The 21297-nt window shown below is 39.1% G+C and overlaps 1 protein-coding gene across 1 annotated transcript in view; it reads left to right on the forward strand.

Moving 5' to 3' along the window:
• Positions 1 to 21297, forward strand: part of LOC148423857 (neuropilin-2-like) — a 113531-nt gene that overhangs the window by 80650 nt on the left and 11584 nt on the right. The window contains exons 12-16 of the mRNA XM_088414710.1: positions 4345 to 4419; positions 6525 to 6689; positions 11979 to 12247; positions 13127 to 13223; positions 15002 to 15034. Coding sequence (XP_088270836.1) covers positions 4345 to 4419; positions 6525 to 6689; positions 11979 to 12247; positions 13127 to 13223; positions 15002 to 15034 — 639 coding nt within the window. The remainder of the gene's footprint in view (positions 1 to 4344; positions 4420 to 6524; positions 6690 to 11978; positions 12248 to 13126; positions 13224 to 15001; positions 15035 to 21297) is intronic.

A 21297-nucleotide genomic window follows, 5' to 3' on the forward strand; every position in this document is an offset into this window, starting at 1 on the left:
ATTCAATGTCAATATGACTAACCTTGTTCAACTGTAAACACACAAAAGAAATACGTAAAGCTTACTTTATCAGTTCATTCCCCATCTATGAATCCCAATCTCAGTATTGATCCATATATAAGGCGCACCATCAGCTTTTTAAAAAAAAATTAAGGCTTTTAGGTGCGCTTTATAGTGCGGAAAATACGGTATGTATTTGTATTCATATAGATACGTACAAGTTTAGGCCTTATGCTTCAAAGTTTGTTTCGACGGTAGGCAACAATGTTTTGTTTACGTTGCCCTTTTAATATGGTATCCATTAGCGCGCGAAAGGTTTTGATTTGAATTGAATTGTTATATTGGGAAATCGCTGCATCCTTGAATCGTCTTTCATGTATTGAAATACAAATTTATTCGTATTTTATGTATATATTTATTTTCACATAGATACGTATAGGTTTAGGCCTCATGATTCATAGTTCGTTGGAACAATAAGAAACAATGTTTTGTTTACGTTGCCATTAGTAAGGTATCCATTAGCACGTGAAAGCATTGGAAAATTGGTTTTGATTTGACAAACTGAGTAGAATATTGGAAAATCGTTGCATGCTTCAATTGTACCACACTGATGTGTTGAAATATGTATAAAATCTTCTTTTAGATAGTACTACTCGCTTTTTCTGTTACCTGTTTGTGTTGTGGCTCCACAAAAAGTAGCCAGTTTCAAAACGTGACGTAAATTTGTTGGAGGCCATCCATTGGTCTGAGACCGATTCGGCATGGGAAACTAGAAAATTAACGATGAACGACAAAGAAGAAAAAGAATGAAAAAGATTTTGCTTTAATAGACTTGAAGTCAATGTCGTTTTCTGGTTGATGCAATTCTCCAAAACAGCCAAATCCCAAATTACGACTGTTCTAACCCAGATGTTTTTTTTTTTTCGTTGAGCACGAACATTCATTGGCACTTTGTTGGTTGCTTTTTGATCATAAAACTCAGATGAAGAATACTAAATGTCCAACTATTTCACCAAATAGGAATAATATGAAGTAGTGTCCTATACTTTAAGCCGTACCCTTGTTAAAATGTGATAGACAGGCGATGTGAAATCCACCCTCCGTCAATAGCATGCTTAGTGTAATGGTTTCTGCAACACTTAAACTCATTTCCTGCGGTTCTCTGTGATAGTTAGCTATTCACTGCCAGAAGGGTCTTATTATCTTGATTGTGAGCAAGACACTTAAGCCGACGATTACAAGGATACACTTTGTGCTACACAATGGGCCAATGAGTAATTCAGTGTCACTTGTCGTACTTGCATTTTTATTAAGACACATTGATAGATTTCTGCTTATTATCAGTGCAATTGTAATGGATTATATCCATTAATACACTTGCTGTTGAAATTTGAATCTTTCACAGCGTCCTAATTCATCGTGACTACCGTAATTCTCCAAATACAAGACACACTTTTTTTCCCAAAAATGGGTGCGCCCATGCGTAAATGGTAACATATATATGTATTGCAATATACTTACGATTATATCTAAAACATAGAGTGTTAACAACACATTTATTTGCAAGTTTTTCAATCATTTAATGCACATGTGTCAAACTCAAGGCCCGGGGGCCAGATCTGGCCCGCCACATCGTTTGATGTGGCCCGCGAAATGCTGATTCGAATAGAAGTTTCTGGTTAAAATACCACATTTATCAGTTGACTTCAGCTTTTAAAATTATTACGGGAAAAAAACAAGCATTTGTTTGCCCTCTATCTCTCTCTGATTTCAAAACTAGTTAGCAGTGTGACAAACACACCTTAGATTTATTTGATCAAAGTCATACCGGCCCGCTGACAGAAACTGTAACCGCAACGTGGCCCTCAGTAAAAATGAGTTTGACACCCCTGATTGAATGTATTCATTTTTAAATCGGTGTCACTTTATTCAGTAATTGTAAATTTGGCCACAGGTATACAGACCTTTTTCTGCAATAACATTTAAACAAATATGTCATTGAATGGTCAAAAAGAGAAAATCCTCTCACCGTGCATTGTCACCAACAATTAAAGTCATTACAGTATTCTCTTTTTGCCAAACACACACACACACACACGTAAAAAGGGTAGTCATTATTTAACTAGACAGAGGTGGATTTATACCCAGAGCTCTTTCCATAATTGAACAGTTCACGTCTCTCTGTTTCCGCCTCAGGCTGCTTAGTCAGCAGCTTTCGAATGAGGCCCGAGGCTGCGTATGTGTGTGTGTGTCCGTGGGTGCACGCAGGCGTTTGTGGTGGTGAGGACCCGACACCTGTTTCTCACTTGAAGTTGCGTGACGTCTGCCCTACTCACAGGACAATAATTTGAATCGAACGGAAAAATAACAAAAAAAATAACAATTCCATTGATTGGCTCATATTTACACCAGCATGGCAATGCAACCTGATAGTGAGAAAGGGAATGGTAGTCAATGAAAAACACATACGCAAAAATCAAGCAAATGGAATGCAGCCAGAGAATAGAGTTGGCAATCGCTGCGTGTGGTCATTAATTCGGAAGGTGATGCTGGGAAACTTGAATAGGTTCCGTCTTTCATGTCTTCATGTCTGTCTGCCCTTCCCCATGCTCACTTCCTCTTGCCCCTCCTCAAGGGGGAGTAATTACAGAGGTAAAGGGCACCAAATTAAAAGCGCTTAATGTCAGCTGCCAGGAGCTGCTTATCCTCTGTTAATATCTGATCCGGTGGAGTGACGATTTACTTGTTCCTGCATGCACTGTACATGTGAGTTGGGAGAATACGCCGGATATTTTTTGGACTCGAAATCCTTCCACTGTGACTACAGTTTATGAACCGCGCAGTGTGATGACTCAAATAAACACATCCGACTTCCCGCATCTTCTCCTGTGTCAGCGCGGCCCCTGACTCACCTACCCAATTACTGCACAAATCGCATTTTAGACTCTGCCTCGAATGTTCCTTTTTGGGGAATATATATATATATATATATATATATATATATATATATATATATATATATATATATATATATATATATATATATATATATATATATATATATATATATATATATATGCAATTTGTGGAATGATGGAATACAACTGAGAAGATGTGAATCCGAGTTTTATATAGTATTAAAAAAATAAAAAATATGAGTAAAATTAATAAGGTCTTGGATAAACATTTGTAATGTTTAATTTGATATGTATGTGATTGTATTTATATGTAGGATTGCATATGTCAATTATGTGCAATGTGTTTTTTGTGCAATGTGTTTTTTGTTCACACTGTTGCTGTAAACTTGCAAGTTTTAAAAAATGTATACAACTTTCATATACCATCTTCCTGCATGAATATCTGATGATACAGCCTGCGGCTTATAGTCCAGTTCAGCTTGTGCATGGGGGGGGTGTGTGTATGTGTGTATATATATATATATATATATATATATATATATATATATATACTGTATATATATATATATATATATATATATATATACTGTATATATATATATATATTTTTTTTTTTATTTTTTTTTTGCTCAATTTTTCCGGTTTGCAATTCAAGACCCAAAAAATACGAAATATTTGAATTCACTGTGTATTAATAATCCACACATCTTAATAATAATTTGCTAATAACTGATTATTATTTTGTCAGACCACAGTAGACAGTAAGATGATTGGGCTGAAAGAACATGTGAATGACAAAAACATGGAGGTAAAAAAAAAAAACGATTCACACTTGATGTCTGTGTCTGTGTCTGAATGTTTAAAAAAAGCTTCACAGATCCTGGTGCAAGTTTAAAAAAAAAAAAACGGTGAGTGAAAGACAGAAGATAAGAGACAGTACTTTCCTGAAAATAACTTGGTGAAAGGAACCAGATAAACATACGTAGACACTTAGAGCAGTGTGTATGCGACGGCGAAAGGGGGGCGCAGGTTAAACATTCGGCGAGTGTTTAGAGAAGCAACTATGGAAAAGTGGTTATCACGGCCAGTTTACTGACAAAGCCCGCGGCTGATGTGTGGCTGTTTGCACCACTCTTTGATTTATCATACACCCTCTGACACCAAGGTCGCTGTGAGTGCCGCATTTATCATATATATGTGTGTGTGTGCGTGTGTGTGTGTGTGTGTGTGCGTGAAGTACAAACGTCAGCGCTACAGTGCACAGCCATAAAACCTCTGTCTTGCTTCTGTCAAACACAATCGATATATTTTACAGAATGTTCTTGTATGCACTTTAGATTAAACATCATGTATCAAATAAATGAGCGTTATTAGTTAGTGCGATCTCAACTTTATAAACTTTTCCATCTTTTGTCCTTGTTTGCAGAAACAACCACCGTGCCTGACACGGCAACCCCCACGCTGCCCAGGGTGGAACATTCAACTGCAGCAATGAGACCTGGTAGGCACACAAACACACACACACGCTTATGCGCACACACACACAAGGTAGTGGGTTTCTATCATAGTGGGCACACCCCATTGACAATACATTTCCTAGCGTCAGATTGCCTAACCCTAACCTCAACTAAATTCAAAACTATACTCTAAAAGAGGGGCGTCAAACTCGTTTTAGCTTGCAGGCCACAGAGAGGAAATTCTATTCCCAAGTGGGCCGGACCAATAAAATCCTGGTATATAGTTATATAACTTCAAAACAACAACTTCAGATTTATATGTCTTTTTTTTATACTGTCCAAAATAGTGCAATATCACTATCATTCAAAAAAACATTGACATTACCATGATTAACCAAGTTTTTCATTTATTGATTCAGCTCAATTTTTAAACTTTACATGACGAAATCATCTCATGGGCCGAATCAAACCCGTTTGCAGGCCAAAACCAGCCCGCATGCCATATGTTTGACACCCTTGCTCTAAAACCAAGAATTGACCCTCAAAAGAGTTCTGAACCTATGGGGTCCACCAAAATGGTCCCCACAAGTATAAGAGCTCCCCACAAAAACAGTTAAACACGAGATTTGGTCCCACAATTTAGTGGAAATCAAACGTACGTACAAGTCGGGTGGGGTATCACAGTGGGGTCATCTCATTGACATAATTCATTTCCTAGCCCCTAACCATAACCTCAACCAAAACCCAATTCAACCCCATATGCCAAAAGCAAGTCTAGACCCTCAAAAAGAGGTCTGAACTTGTGGGGTCCACCAAAATCTCCTCACAAGCGCAAGAGGTCCCCTCAAAGACAGTAGAGTGCAAGAGGTTCCCACAAAAACAGTCAAACATGGGATTTGGTCCTCGCAACGTAGCAAAAACCAAGAGCACACGCACATTGACGCAAGCAAGCAGCCCATACCATGCTGCACTTAAGGTCAATCCGCTGATGTCGTTGTGCACCGCTGAGTTTCTACGCTTTGAAGTCTGTTGGAATCAAAAGTCCCTGATGAAGCTCTGTGTGAGTGCAAATCAGATCTCACGGCCACCAGACCTCACATCCGCTCTCTCGCACACGCAGACTCACAAACTTATGATGAATGTGATGGAGAGCGACTCCTCTCTGGCGACTAATCTTACTGGAGAATGGGATTTTATTGCATTTAAAAGTGCATACATTTGATTTCATATGCTGTGATGCGGCTTATTCAATTTCTTTCATTGTCCTCTCACTCCCTCCCTGTTTTAGTGAAATATTCATGCTCATCCCAGTTTATTCAAATGTGCTAAAGCTGTGATAAAGCACTCTTATGAGCACAGAATAGCTATGAAACTGGGATAGGATATACACACACACACATACATATATATACATATATATATATATATATATATATATATTAGTGACTGTTTATATTTAACCTAGTACGGTCAAGCAATTACAGTTTTTAAATTAATTAAATCACAACATTTGCCATAGTTGGTTGTCGCGGTGTTCAAAAATGTGTTGTAATTTAAAAGTTTGTCAAATACAAGTGTATTTCAAAGACCATTGTAATAGTTTTCAGTCTGACACAGTCGCCGTTCCTACTGATCACATTTCAACACACTATGCTGACTCAAATATGCGTTTTTAGCTGGCAACTTCGTTTAGACCAAAATTTGGGGGGAGAAACTTCAAGAAGGAGCAAAGTAGTGTGCTGCTAAGTACAGTTTAAATTTAAGCAAGGAATTTTCTGAAGGCTAGCCAACGTCAGAAATGCCGCATCCCTAAATAAGAGCGTTTTGCTTCGAGATGTTACGCCAAAGATGTTTATCAAATGTTTTTTTCACAATGTTTTATAAAATCTCAATTAATTTATAATATTAATGGTTTAGCTGTTGGCTATAGTTTGCGATTTTCAATATAGCATCTTGTTTATTCCACTTATCATCTGGGAATATGTTTTAGTGAGTTCCCAGCTAGCAATAGTGCCACACAATTCAGTTAAGATAATTGTCAGGACACAGAGATAGAAACTAGCAAATTTAGTGATCCAATGTAAAAGCAGATTGTGTTTTATTAAAAGTCAAAGTTGAGCGCACGTATGCGTTTTTGACTGTGTTGCAGTCACCACTCCATCGCCGTGGGCCGTATGTGACTTCGAACAGAGCCTGTGCGGCTGGTCCGCCGATCCCCAATCAGGTGTCAGCTGGTCCTTGCACACCGCCGGGAGCAGTGCTGTCGGTCATAGCCCACATGACACCAGACTGGATCTGACACTGGGATCAGAGAGTGAGTACTTAGATGTGTGCCATATGCTTTTCTGAGTGTTCGCTCTGGATAATTCTATGTTTGAAACGGGTGAGTGACCCCCACAGATCTATATTCTTTGCCCTGATGTCTTATAGTCTTATAAATATATATATATATATATATATATATATATATATATATATATATATATATATATATATATATATATATATATATATATATATATATATATATATATACATTGAATCCATTATATACTGTGCAAAACCCATTAAAACCCAGATTTTTTTACACAGTTTAAAACCGTTTCTTGTTTGTTCAAGTAATATTACCTTCAAAGAGGGAAATGTAAAACCAATGAAATAATATTATAATAATAATTTATATCACTATTTTAAATGCTCATGACTATCTTGACGCTGATCACTCGTTATCATAAAAGTTAATCCCAAGCAGGGGTGCACAATTAATCGAATTTTGATTAATTATCAAGGTATATCATGATTAATTAAGCTAATCCTCAGCGATATTAACATTTAAAAAGCCGTCTACCTTACACGTCAAATCAAGCACTTTGTCATCCTACCACCAGGGGGAAGTTTCCCACAGGTTTGCATGACAAGAGCTTCTCCTTTTATCACCCTAATATATTATTTACCGGTGTGAAATGGCACAGAATTTCTCACCTGATTCCGAATAAGCTGTCAATTGAGACCCATTTTGAAAAAGTGACAAAAAATTGGAATAAATTTGAAATGACCGAAAATGACTCACTCGATTTTTATTGACTCATGGCCTAGCCTCAACTTCTTTTTGTGACATTTTCGCTTTGTAAATTACGCGCCTCGGTTCAGCAGCGTTTGGGAAACACTGACTTACTTCAGCCTTTATTTACTTGAGTCACTCATTGTGAGGATGCTGTCATCTGATACGCTTCGCCGCTCCTCTTCTCATCCATCAGCGTTATCACATCTTCTCACTGCCTTTTCCTGTTTCTGTCACTTGTGCTTTTCACGTGTCTTCATCTTTATTAAGACACCCCGAGGTATCCTCCACTGTTTTGTCCATCAGCCACACATTTGCTCCATCACCCCGCCCTCGATCCACACACACACACGCCGTGCAATACTTACTGTACTCTCTCAAACACACACGAGGCCCACGGCGGTCAGATAAATCAGATGATGGCTCTGACAGAAGTGCAGCCTTAGCTCTCCAGCTCTCCCCGAGGCCTCTCGCAGACACAAACACACATATTTAACCACTCAAGGTGGCTCGGCCCACAGATTGAACATTCAAGGGCCCCCGCCCACACGCAGGCATGACCTTGCCATATACCGATGCTTTCTGTTTGTGTAGCAAAGCCAAACACTTTGAGCTTGACTGCACAGCTCCTACGCGTGCGAGTGTTTGTGCTTTTGTACACACGGCTATACTTGTGAGAACAGCTTTGAGTTTCCTACTGACATAGGATATTTAGGCTGGTCCTCGCTCCGTCAGATCTCCTTTTGAGGGCCAAGACTTGCTTTTGGAGGAAAGGTGTGAATTGGGGTAGGGTTCGGGTCAGGGTTAGAGTGAGGGTTAGGCAGTCATTTCTGATGGTTAAGGCTAGGGTCAGCGGCTAGGAAATGCATTATGTCAATGCATGTCCTTAGAGGTATCACGGTACTCCTCAAAAATGTTCTCACTATGTAAGTAGAAAACGGTTCTCACACAAACCTGTGTGTGTGTGTGTGTGGGTGTTCCTATACACACATCTATCCTTGTGAGAACCACTCTGAGTATTCTACTGACATAGTGAGGACATTTAGGCCATTCCTCACTTTGTCAGACCTCTTTTTGAGGGTCAATAGTTTCATTTGGTTAAGGTTAGGGTTAGGAGTTTGGAAATGTATTACCTCATTAATGTCCTCACAAGTGTAGCTGTACAAATGTGTATGTGTGATACTTTAAGACTTTACATGTGAGAACCGTTTTGAGTTTTCTACCGGCATAGTGAGGACATTTTAGCTTTTGAGGGTCAGGATCTGCTTTTAAGTATAGCTTTGATTTGGGTTAGGACTGAGGTTATGGTAAGGCACAGGTGTTGAAATCCAGATCTCGAGGGCCGGTATCTTGCATGTTTTTGTTTTTCTCTCCCCGACACACCAAATTCAAATGATTAGCTTCTTAGCAAGCTCCGCAGGAGCATGAAAATGATCCTATTCATTTGAATCAGGTATGTTTGGGAAAGAGAGTTCGAAAACATCCAGGATACCGGCCCTCGAGGACTGGAGTTCGACACCTGTGCGGTATGGGAGGTAAATATTTCTGATGATGATGATTTTGGGCTAGAAAATGTCAATGTATGTCCTCAGAAGTGCAGCCGTAAAAACGTGCGTGCGTTTGAGTATCCTTTCCGTGTATGCAAGTTTATGCGCAAGTAAATTTGGCAGTAATAGATGCAGGCAGAGAAAGTTTCCTGTTAGACAGCAACATGACGTTAAGTCGTGTTCTACAGCCACATGCGCGCGGCAAGCTGTCTCCCTACGCACATCAAAAACCCCGCACTTGTCACTGAAAGCTCTTTTAGCGGCTTTAAAAGAGAAAAGCCCGACCTGAACAGAACAGAGCTCAGAAAGGATCCTTTTGATCTCAGATAGGCCGTGACTGAATTTTATACCCTGGTGAGATTTTCATAGAAAGAAACTCTCCACGCTAGACATGCTTGTAATTGAAAAGCAAAAGAAAAGGAGTTTAGAAAAGCGGCAAAAAGCCACTCGCTGCCATTGACGAGGATATCAATTTGAAACACCTAATACATTTGCTTTGAATTGCTTTAGGTCGAATAGGTGGCAGCTCTCCCCGGGAGTCTTATCTTGCCTTTTCAGACCTGAACACTATTTTGCCCTGTAATTGTGTCACCATGTATTAATTATAGCAAAGTTGACACCATTGGCTGAAAGCCTGATGACTCTTGTCCGTCTACTTGCGGATGTGACCTTGATGTGAATTTTTTTTTAAAAATGTCGCTTCTGCAAATTGTGTGAAATAAAGTGCTCAAGTGGGAACATAATTGAATGTGATGCAAGCGGTAGTCCTCAATTATTTCATGATGAAGAAAAGTACAGGATGTCCTCAAAATTAATGATGGTATAATGCATAGCTCAGTAACTGCATGTCCTGGTGAAAAAAAAAAACAAAAAACGTTGAATTGAACTTCTGCTGAAATAAACAAACCGGTCTACCAATAGCCCAAAAATTGATTAACAAAAGAAATTTACGATTTAGAATTAATATAAAATGTCCCAAAATCGATTTTATAAATGAAGGAAAAATAATTCTTCATCATACTTTGCATCAATGGAATGTATGTTGAATGCTTTTAATTTGAAATTGGCCTTTTTTAGGAGTGGTTGCTATCAGCTAGCTTTACTTCTCTTCACGACTTCGTTTTTACATCACTCTAACACAGTGCTTCTCAATTGTATTTTGCCAAACCCTCCCGAGAAAAGAGAACCCCCCCCCCCACTCGACTGACTATAAATATGATTATTATTTATAAAAATTGTCTAGGTGTACCTCAACCTGTATTTTAAAGCAATAAAAAGCAATATAAATCATCTTTCAAAAAGAGTTATTTTATACAGCGTTCATATGGGTTATAGCTTAGTCTAAAACGGAAAAAAATAACTAACTTAAGTATATATATATATATATATATATATATATATATATATATATATATATATATATATATATATATATATATATATATATATATATATATACACACGTATTAAGTAAATATGTGCAACAAAGTGCCTGAAATAAAAAAAAAAAGATAATGCAAATTTTTATTTTATTTGAATTACACTTCACATGACAAAAACAAAGACTCATTATTTAGGAATGATTAGGATATAGAATAAGTTTCCTTCTTAAGAGTTTCATTCTATTCAGTTGAGTTGTACAGGTTGTTGGAAAAAAGTTTTGAATGTTTTCTTTGGGAGTAGTTTTTTTAATATCACAAAAACATAGCATTTTAAACTTTTAGATGCATTGTGCATTCCTGCAGCCAAATCTCAAAAGTTCCTTATGTGCATGAATCCAACACGCACTAATCATCCCAAATACAAACAAGATACTCATCATCTGTCATACACAACAAATGACGTCCGTTAGCATCTAAAAATGAGCTGCACCACCACAAATAATGTTGAACATGCAGACTCACGTGATCGCTAATACACTCCCTCTGAGCATCTCCGCCTAGTTCGCCCGTGGAGACTTGTTAATTAATTCTCTTCCTTTGTATGTTGGCCAAGATCAAACGCGGATAGAGGAGGAAAAAGCAACTTTTTTCCCCTCCTAAATATACTTAATGAGCAACTGTAATTTAGTAGGTCCCCTTTTTAATGCCTCCAAGTAGAGAAACAGAGTTAACTCACCCTAAATACATTATTCATTAGCTGTGAAATGTTGATGCTGCCAGAGCTGATTGGATAGATGGATGGATGGATGGATGGATGGATGGATGGATGGATGGATGGATGGATGGATGGATGGATGGATGGATGGATAGATAGATAGATAGATAGATAGATAGATAGATAGATAGATAGATAGATAGATAGATAGATAGATAGATAGATAGATAGATAGATAGATAGATAGATAATATAGTATATGTTTGTCAGCATTCATTATACTGTAAGAGTGCTGTGTGTGTGTGTCTGTTTACTGTGCATGCTCATTTGTGTGGCTGCAGCCATTAATGGCTATGATGAAATGGTGGTTTCCTCTGCGGTGGTGCCACGTACCGCAGAAGGATGGTGGTAATGTCCTCAGCTCCAAGTAACCACTTCCAGCTGAGATATAACGTCAGTTGGGCCTGTCATCCTCTGTGAAATGATTTTGTTTTTCAAATGAGAAACATAGACATTTTTTACTGGTCTAAAAAGTGTGCCTATTGAATGTTTTGGTATTTGGATAACCCACTGAAAATCATATTAAATTAAGTATATATACACCGTGTTTTTCGGACTTTGAACTGCAACTTTTTTCTCATGATTTGAGGGTTTCTTTTGAAGTTGCCCTTCTCACCGTATGGGTGGTGTTTTAGTCATGCATAACAGGAACTTTTGTTTCTGCGGTTAGCTTGAATTATTCCTGACTGTTGTCCACTAAATAGACAGAGTCATAATGCAAGAAAAATTGTCAAATGGTGGGCCTTTTTTTGGCTCTAACCGAGGTACTCACATTACTCAGGGACCAAAAAGTGTACATGTATTGATTTATCAAAGTGGGTCTCTTCCTTTTCTCCAGATTTCTCCGGGAACTACCTCCACCTGGACGCCGGGGCACACACCCAGCGCAAGCGGGCGAGGCTCCTGAGCCCAGAGGTGGCCCCCGAACAAGGACCGCTCTGCCTGGTCTTTTACTATCAGCTGCAGGGGGAGGCGTTAGGGAGCCTGAGGGTCCTTTTGAGGGACAGTGACCAGGAGGAGACACTGCTGTGGTCTTTAAAAGGAGATCAGGGAGCTCACTGGAGGGAGGGTCGAACCGTTCTCCCCCAAAGCCCCAAGGAATATCAGGTAGGTGCACCACTTGAACAAGTGAAGTTGGAAAACTAAAGACTATTAAAAGTGGAGCTACTTTCTCATTATTACGTTATGTATGTTTAGTGAAATACACTCTCAATTCTAGACTCTAAGACCAGTGCTCTCATTTGCCTGCGTCCCCCCCCCCAAAAAAAAAATCACATAAGAATATGGATTCTTATTTAATTTTAATTGATTCAAAACGTCACTATATTGATATTGAAATAAAAACGAAATCAATTTACTTCCTTTATGCTTCTGTGCATGTTTTTTTTTTTTGAGGCGCGCTTTACAATGGCATCACCCCTCTTGGTGGCACGACACACAGTAACGAACGATGGAGGAAATTAACCGCCCCATTCTAAATGAAAACGAATTTGTAAACTTGTGTGATTTTTCTATGGCAAAAAAAGCATTCTAAAAGTGCTATCCGACATTTTTTTTTCATATATTTTTTTTTCTTAGTATCAGTGACAATTAAAGTAATACACAATCAGGTCACAATGAGCTAGAAAGTAAAAATGGGAAACAAAATGCTTTGGAAGACCGAGAAGAGGAACAAAACAGACATGTTGAGGCTATACAAACAAAAAGGAAAAGTATATATATATATATATATATATATATATATATATATATATATATATATATATATATATGGATTTTTTTTGCTGCAGCTGTGTGGCTTATACTGGTGTCTGAATTTTAGGGTAAAATAGTAATAATATGGTCAAGCATCTTTCTTACTGTAAAAGACAGAATGTTTGTTACAGCTTATGTATAGGATCTCATTAGAACTTGACATTCAGGTAGGATCTATCTGTAATCCAGTTGATCTCATGCTTTCAAATGCCTTTTTCTTTTCCGGTGCAGGTGGTGTTTGAAGGTTTTTTCGAGCATCCAACTCGAGGCCACATCAGAATAGATAACATCCACATGAGCAACACCATCAACCTGGAGCAATGCACACGTAAGTCTTGGAATTTTTTAGGCAACTTCTGTTTGTTTTTCATCTCAAACTAATAAGCCAAGTGTCGGTGAAATCAAGCAAGTCAGAATGAGGAGAGCTCGTTATTGTATTTTGCATTTACAGACATTAAGAAGGCAAAATAAAAATGAAACTAGGCCACAAAGTGCCGTTGGCATGATATTTGATTTATCTTTTATTACACATCTCTCTCTCTCTCTTTAGTTTTCCTCAGCATCATTCCACCCTGTAATTTTTCGATTCCCCTCCTTTCTTCTCCTGGTCTCTCATGTTCCCTTTCCGCTCCGTCTGGGTCATCAACGGGCCTTCAAACAACAAATGAAAAGCGCCTGCGAGCAACATTTTCACAGGGAGACTGCGTGTGTGTGTGCGAGATGCTCTCAAACACACACACAGTTATTACCACTTTTGTTAGTTTGTTTGAAACAGAGAGGTCTGAAAAGGTTCATTTTTTCCCCTCAAACTTTCTCCAATCTTTTGATCGCTTTCAGTTTGTTGCAACCAACTACTGCCATGCTCCTCTCCGTTCTCATTATCCGTTCAAAATGTTCCCTACATTTTATATCAACCAGTCTGCTTCAATATTTTGACATCCACCTCCTCTTTCAAAATCTTCCATTTTCCCAGCCGTTCACAATCACGACTTCCAGCATCTACAAAGGAAACAATGAGTACGTTCAAACATGTTTCCCACAATTCTTGAAAGGGCTATTTTGAAATTGGGGCATAATATTGTCATTCATAAAATATTAAGGCACGCTGAGCAGCATTTATCCTCACTTATGTGGTACTTACCATAATTACCGTACTGTAGTGCACCCACCTATTCATAAATAAAAATTGTCCACATTTAGGCTACATTTGTCTAGAAACCACAGATGTCCATGTTGTCAATATTTACACAGAAAGACATCACAGCTATTAAGTGAAATAAGAACTGATAATCGCTGTAATTTCTTAAGGCAACATGCACACATGTATATAACCCCGTTTCCCCAAATAAATAAGTTCAAAATCATTTGTTTTCTCCTCTTTTTAATCCTATCCGCTCTCAAAATCTGGAGAATGGTTTCCCTTATTTTTTTTTGGTTATGGGCGACCAAAAAGTGAAATCATTGTAGGATCCGCCCCACCTCCACCTCAGGAACGTGTAAGTGGGTACCAGAATTTTTCAAATGTGAAAAATATTTATACTTACGTATTTGAGACAAAAGATTACTGCAGTACGCATATTTACTTAAATCTTGAATTATTAAACCTGTATACTGTAACTATACAGTTGTCCCTTTCCGTTTCCATCCCTTGGTTGTAATCGGGGAGGGCCGGAGTTGCCCTCAGACGTCCAACTAGAGTGGAGCCTGCAGATGACCAAACATGATAACAAGCAGAGGTTCCACTTGAAAATACAAAAGTATCTTTCCAATGCGTTCTTTCTTCATCATCATTCTCCTACCGTGCGTTAACATCTCACTCGCAAGTGAGCTTCATGAATCGGACTGGCCAGGCAATCTTGTCAATCAGCTCACAGGCACTCCTAGAAGACACGTGATTGGCTCCACATGAGGGCAGGAGTGGATTACACCGGGAGCCAATCACGTGTCTTGTAGGAGTGCCCATGGTGATTCAAACTGGTTGAAAAAAGTAGTGACTTATATTTCATAAATTACGGTAGGCTACTACTAATGTATTTGAATTTTGAGTTCAATGCGGGAATAAAAAAAGTTTTTAACAGTTTATTTTTCTTGTTTTTCTTTCCACAGAGACTGTTCACCCCCTGACTCCTGACATAACAAGTAAGTTTCTTTTCGGTTTCCACTGCCAAACGTCTGCTTGTTACTAAGCTCAGCTTCAAGCTCCGCACTGGCCTTTTATGACCTTGTCTGTGGATATTTTATACCATGTAGAAATATGTTTCATTCACACACAAGCAGATGGGGAAAAATGAATTACAACCTGCTTTCAAAACGACAAACTTTATTTTAAAAAATGTACAAATGGCATCTGATATAAAATTCACTGCAATGATTGTGTGCCAGGTCTTCAATGCCAAAGTTTCCAAATGTATTTTCGACGGCGTTTGCCAAACTGCTGAGTCTTCAGTTTGATATGAATGGTTTTAATCTCTCAGCAGTGCGTATGATGATCGTGTAAGGCATATCAGCGGTGTTTTTAAATGGAACGATCTGACACTATTCACTTGGCTACCAAGAAAACTATCACTCTCTCTTTTTACTACCTCCATTTTTTTTTTAACTGTAATTCTACTTGGAGCTTCAATGATATGAGGCATGATAAATGTTCACACTGAACAAAGTGTTTTTTTTGCTGGTAGTCGCACCAGTATTAAATTCTTATTCCTGGATTCTGTCACGTAAGAAATGTTGCTACAGGAAAGTTCCATCTTTGAGTAAGGGTTTGATGAAAGCGGGACCCTGCTGGAATAGTTTTCCCATGAAATATTTCTTGTGATATCAGGATAAAATCCAAATGTAGTCCTACGACGCAATGTTGTTTAATCATGTGTAAATTTCATTTTCACTCACTGATATTAGCCTGAATCGTACATATCATAGAAATATGTTCTTCTACTCAGGGTGATACATGAGACACATGCTGATGTCAAAAAATATAGTCCGCACGTCATCAACTTGACATGACAGAAAAGAAAAAGGAGTAACTTTTGGCCTTTGTGAGGAACATCAGGCTTTGTTTTAGACATGCCAATGTCTAAACTCGGCAGGAGTGCCTTGAAAAGAAACAAACAAAACGTCATTAGTGTTTTTATGTGCTGGATTTGAGAGGGGAAAAAAAAAGATGAGACGCATTGTTTGACTGCTGTCAGCACGGAGAGTTTTTTTTGTTCCATTCCTATTAATAGTAAAAACAAAAGGAAGGGACTGTTCCCTTAGATGGCCTATTGAGGTTCATTAACTTAAAATCAGATTCTAACATGCTAAACTGCTCACAAAGTGTAAAGTTTTGATAATAAATCAATATATTGTTTGGGTTGGAAATACAGGGTTCCCTCGCCACTTGTGCTTTTCTTTTTGCAAATTTTTCTCCCCGATGTAGTGCAATAACATTCCCATGTTCAGTACAACATGGAGTCTAAAACAGTCTAACAGCCTGTTAATACTCGATCTCATTCTGCCGCAGAAGAAAGCTATGTTGCTTGAAACGAAACCACTGTTTGTAATTCTATATCGACAAAATCAGTCTTGTATACGTAAAGGCGTTTTGGCAACAACACGGTCTTGTGGCTGCGAGTGAGAGAGTTGTGCAGATGCATGCTGGGGTGATAACAGACTCAAGCTGGCTCTTAACTCTTTCAGTTCCAAGCATCATTGGAAAAGGAAAACGCTATTATATTTAGCATTTTCACTCACCTTTCAAGGCCAACTGAATATTGTGAGTTATATCTATGTAAATATTGGTGCTGCCAGAGAAAGATTGACTTCCATTCTTCAGTTACACTTGCATGTATGTAACAGCTGTTTTATGATAGTGTGGAAACACTATCCAATGTTCACAGTTTATCAACACAGTGCTGAATTGGTTTATATTAGGTAAGGATTAGTCATAAAAAAACATATTTGACCAGAATTTACTGTTACTGTAATTACTATTTTAAAAGGCGAAAAGTCCTGTCCATGGCACTGAATGAGTTATAGAAGAGTTGCAGGAGGTAGTGCTCTATACTGCGGAGAGAGTTAGCTCCACTCACCACAATATGATGCACTGTGTGTGGTGTGTTGTAAAAAAAAGTCAAGTTTGTGCTTCAAAAGAGACACATGCCTGTTCAGCCTCTGTAGTACGCTTAGGTGATCACTTGGCATGCAAAAAAGCTTACTTACACTTCATATGTACGTTACACAGTCCCTCGGAGGTCCCCATTAACCGCCAAAAACGAGAGAATACTATATTTCCATGTGAAATGGAGTCAAGGAATAAATATCATTAAAAGCACGATTGAAATTTTGTGGAGGATTTAAAGAATACGCGTACAGTATGTGCGAGATTGATCACGTTATTCCTTTATTTTGAGGTGTCATTTCTCAGCATTTAGGTGAAACTGACTGAGGATGAATGTGACAGCTTGTACTTATTAAATCTTGATATGCAGAGCAGTCATTATGTTCACGTACAACAGGAACCATAAGTTTTCTGTTGCGGAAAAACATCCCCCAGGGTCAAGGTGTTCATCTGAATCGCACCTACTTTCACTCATCTTTATTTTTGGGGCGCAGTTTGAAGTGCGTTGATGGCAAATACTCTTGGACTGCCATCCCCCTTTTCTCCCTCATCCTCTGCTGTCACTCCCTCCACATTTGCTCCCAAAGCTGCATTTTGCGCTAATGCCGCCACATGACATTCTCCTTCATTTGCCCAAATCGCAAAGCTGAACGCATGGCATGAGCGTTTGCGCGGCAGCGTGCAGCACTGCTTTGGCTGTTTGCTTCATCCAAAACACTCTGAAGCCAAAAGGAATCCTTGATGGGTAAACACCTTGATTTGCTTGATGAAAAACACTCGTTTGCATTTGTTTACGTACTTCTGCAGAGGATATGTGACATTAGACCTGCGATCATCTCGTCAATGTACAAATATTTCTGCCACTCATCTACCAAGTACAATTAATGCCATTCAAAACACTTTTTTCTCACTTACCGTTAATGGAAAATGACAGCACACCAGTTTTCTGGATTTAGTCATGTGATATTCACACATTCACAAGCTCAGCCGTGATGGGTTATGTGCATGTGATGACATTTTCAGTCAACACCAGGTGGCAAAATGTGTACGTGAAAAAAATCATTTTGTCATCCAATTAATTACACACAAAATAATATTCCCGCTGAAAATGGCTAAATTGGCTATCACCTTGTTGACAAGAAGCAAAACAAATACATATCAGGTGAAAATGTCAACTGTAGTATAGTCAAGTCCACACCAGCTCAGAAAAGACTTTATTAACTCATTCACTGCCATTGACGGTTATAGACGTCAAAGATTAATTTTTACCAGGCGGGCAGTGAATGAGTTGTTTATTGTTCTTGTCACCATATGTGACTGATATATATCGAAGAATAAAAACTCATGCAGCAAATAACTGCCAGTTTGCGGAAGAACATTTCACTAATTCATTGCCAATGATGGCTCTAGACGTCAAATCTGCGGGCAGAGTTAGTGGTTGCTCACGCCACACTGTGTGTTGTGTGTCATAAAAGAAAACACAGTTTGTACCCAAAAAGAACCGTCATACTATGGTTAGGAGATCACTGGGCATAGGAAAGAAAAGTAGGCAAGGTTTTTATAATCAAACACATTTCGTACACTTTATTTATGTACGTACAATGCTCAGAGAGAGGGGTCACTTACGGGGGTTTTCCAGTCCCTATTGACCACGAAAAATGAGGGAACCCTGTATCTTTCTTAACCTAACACAAAAACAAAAGATTAGAATCATATACAACACATTCATATTTACATGTCACAGTTGCTGAGCTCCAATTTAACACCAAAGTGTGATAATGGGAAAATGAAGCTTCATGAAGCAGTTGTGATGTTTTTTTGTCTCCTCTAGAAAGCTAAATACTAGTGCAGCGGAAATGTATTTAATTTCTCCTACATCCTGGATCGCCATCTCGAGGAGTCCAAGAGTATCGCAAGTGCATCGCGAAGCTTCATTTATCAATCGCTACCAAAGGAGTTTTGCTAATGCTCAATGCAGCTTTTGACCTCCCCGCAGTGTAGTCTGCATGCCTGCCTTCCACCATCGCTGAGCCAACCAGTAATGTGTCCTCCTGCCCCCCAGGGGGTGCCATGTCTGGGATGGAGCCCACTGTAGACACGGTGGCGGTGCAGACCTTTCCCGCCCTCTGGTACTTCCTGTTAGCGGGAGGAGGCGCCCTCCTTCTCCTGGGTACTGTTATTGCGCTGGTGGTTTTGTGCTGCTGTCGGCACCGCTGGGGGTCCACCAAGACCGGCGGTGGTCACCATCATTCGGTGATGTACCACAACAGTCAACATCTAAACCACCCAAACTGCTTCTACAACCAAAACTCCAGCTGTAATCTCAGCTCTCTCAACCCGCCTCAGCCGCAAAGCTTGGAGACCATGGTGGTCATCGGGCAGGAAAAAGACGACTGCCGTGATTCCCAGTGTTGAACTCCGGACCGTCTATCGATCCATTCCAAAAGGACGTGCCGAGTCACCACAAAAACCACCGATCGGGATGCATCTTCAGCTCGCAGAGAAGAGCAATTCACACTTGGAGAATCGTCTGGCTCGATGTGACGTTTCATGACCACGTTATGTCCAAGGAGGGCATTTTTTTGACTATCCGGGCCCGGATAACTTATCGTACTTCGAGCTGAAACGGAGCACACCGCGGGACACGTTTTGCTCTCGCAGTACTTGTTTTTCTTCTTCAGTGGAATTCCGAGCAGGATACGTCTGTCTGCTCCTCTTTCATCTGTAGCATGACACGTCGGACCCTGTCCAGGTTTCATGTTACTACACGGAAATACACTTTTTTTTTCCACGAGGTTGAGGAGAAACTGAGGAGAAGAATCAAGCTAGACGTTAGCAGTGAATGGCGACGTCAAGTTTGTTGTTCCTTTGGTCTGTCGCTGCAGAGTCCACGTGTTTGTCTTTTAAGTTTTCGTCATCGTCGTTGGGTGGGAAAACTGCCAGCCTGTATAATGTCAATGTTTTATTTATTATTTTTTGCTCGGGTGGGATATTCACCCGTACTGTCACACATTGTTTCCATTTTCCTCAGATCGTCCGCTTCATTGTGCCTTTTACGCAGTTGACTTTTCTTTTGGCCTCCCATTGGCTGAAATGGTTTCACCAACTGTTGCTTTGGTTCGGACCGCCTGCGCCGGCGCAAACTTCAATTATGGGAGTCGGGGCATGTAAATGTAGACATAGCAACGCAAAATGTCCAAAGCATATGCACGACAACCACGTTACAGCACATGAAAAAAAAAAAAAAAACAGTCCACAAATGCGTTTAAATGATCGATGTCTGTCGAAGTTGTGCCTCGGCGTTAAAGGAACGTTTGCCTGCATCCTTTGGCTGACTTAACGCCTGCATCTGCATCTTTATATGATCGTTGAATGAAATGAAGCAGAAAAAGATCATTCGATACATCTTTGAGTGAGGATGCAGGTATATTCTTATTTACACCAGTTGTAGGTGTTAGCTTGATTGATTGCTTGGTAAAGGGCAAAACGTTCTCCTTTTTATTCATTAGATGAGACCAAGCCTACGCTGTGACCTTTGTACTCGCAAAGCCGTTAAAGCCTTCATCTTATTACTTTGTTGATGCCTTTTATTATCACATTTTTCAGTACAAATCGCATTAGATTAACTCCTGCACTTTTATCTCCCTGATATCGTATACCCCATAAAGTTAATTTTCGGTCCCAGAGATCGTTAATGCTTCTTACTGAGAACGATCAACCAACATTTTTAATCATTTAGTGGGAAACACATTTTCAAACAAGGATGGCCGGAATTACAAACTTTTAATCAGCTTTACTGACGGACAATCGCCTGTAGATGGCATTGATGCCCAGTTTTAGATATGAAATAAGCACAGTTTGTGAGTACGCTGGCAGATACGGCTACATTTTGTGCGACCTACCTTTCTTCTACCGCTGATTATAAGATAATAGAAATAGGCAGAATTATTTATTTACTGGTGAAAGGAGAGAGTATGTTTTATTTAAGACAAGAAGTAAATATAATCAATTCATGTTCCACAAACACAATAGAATGTTGTGTTAAGATGAACGGGGGCCAAGTAGAACATATTATTAAAGAACAATTTGATACGAGTTCCCCGTTGAAAAAAATCAAAATAACCATGACTTATGTTCATTGGATGAATTTTCACATTGCTGTTTTATGTGCCTTAAAAGGCTTTAGTTGTGGTCAAAAGTTGAAACTGCTAATCGATGTCCATTCATATTCATCCTCAAGTGTTTTTTTTTCCTCACCCTATTTTCCCTTAATTTTAGGGTCAAATTCACAATGTAAAAAATG

This window comes from Hippichthys cyanospilos, chromosome 5 (genome assembly GCF_059441005.1).
Source record: "Hippichthys cyanospilos isolate Australia breed blue-spotted pipefish chromosome 5, RoL_Hcya_1.0, whole genome shotgun sequence".
Lineage (NCBI taxonomy): Eukaryota > Metazoa > Chordata > Actinopteri > Syngnathiformes > Syngnathidae > Hippichthys > Hippichthys cyanospilos.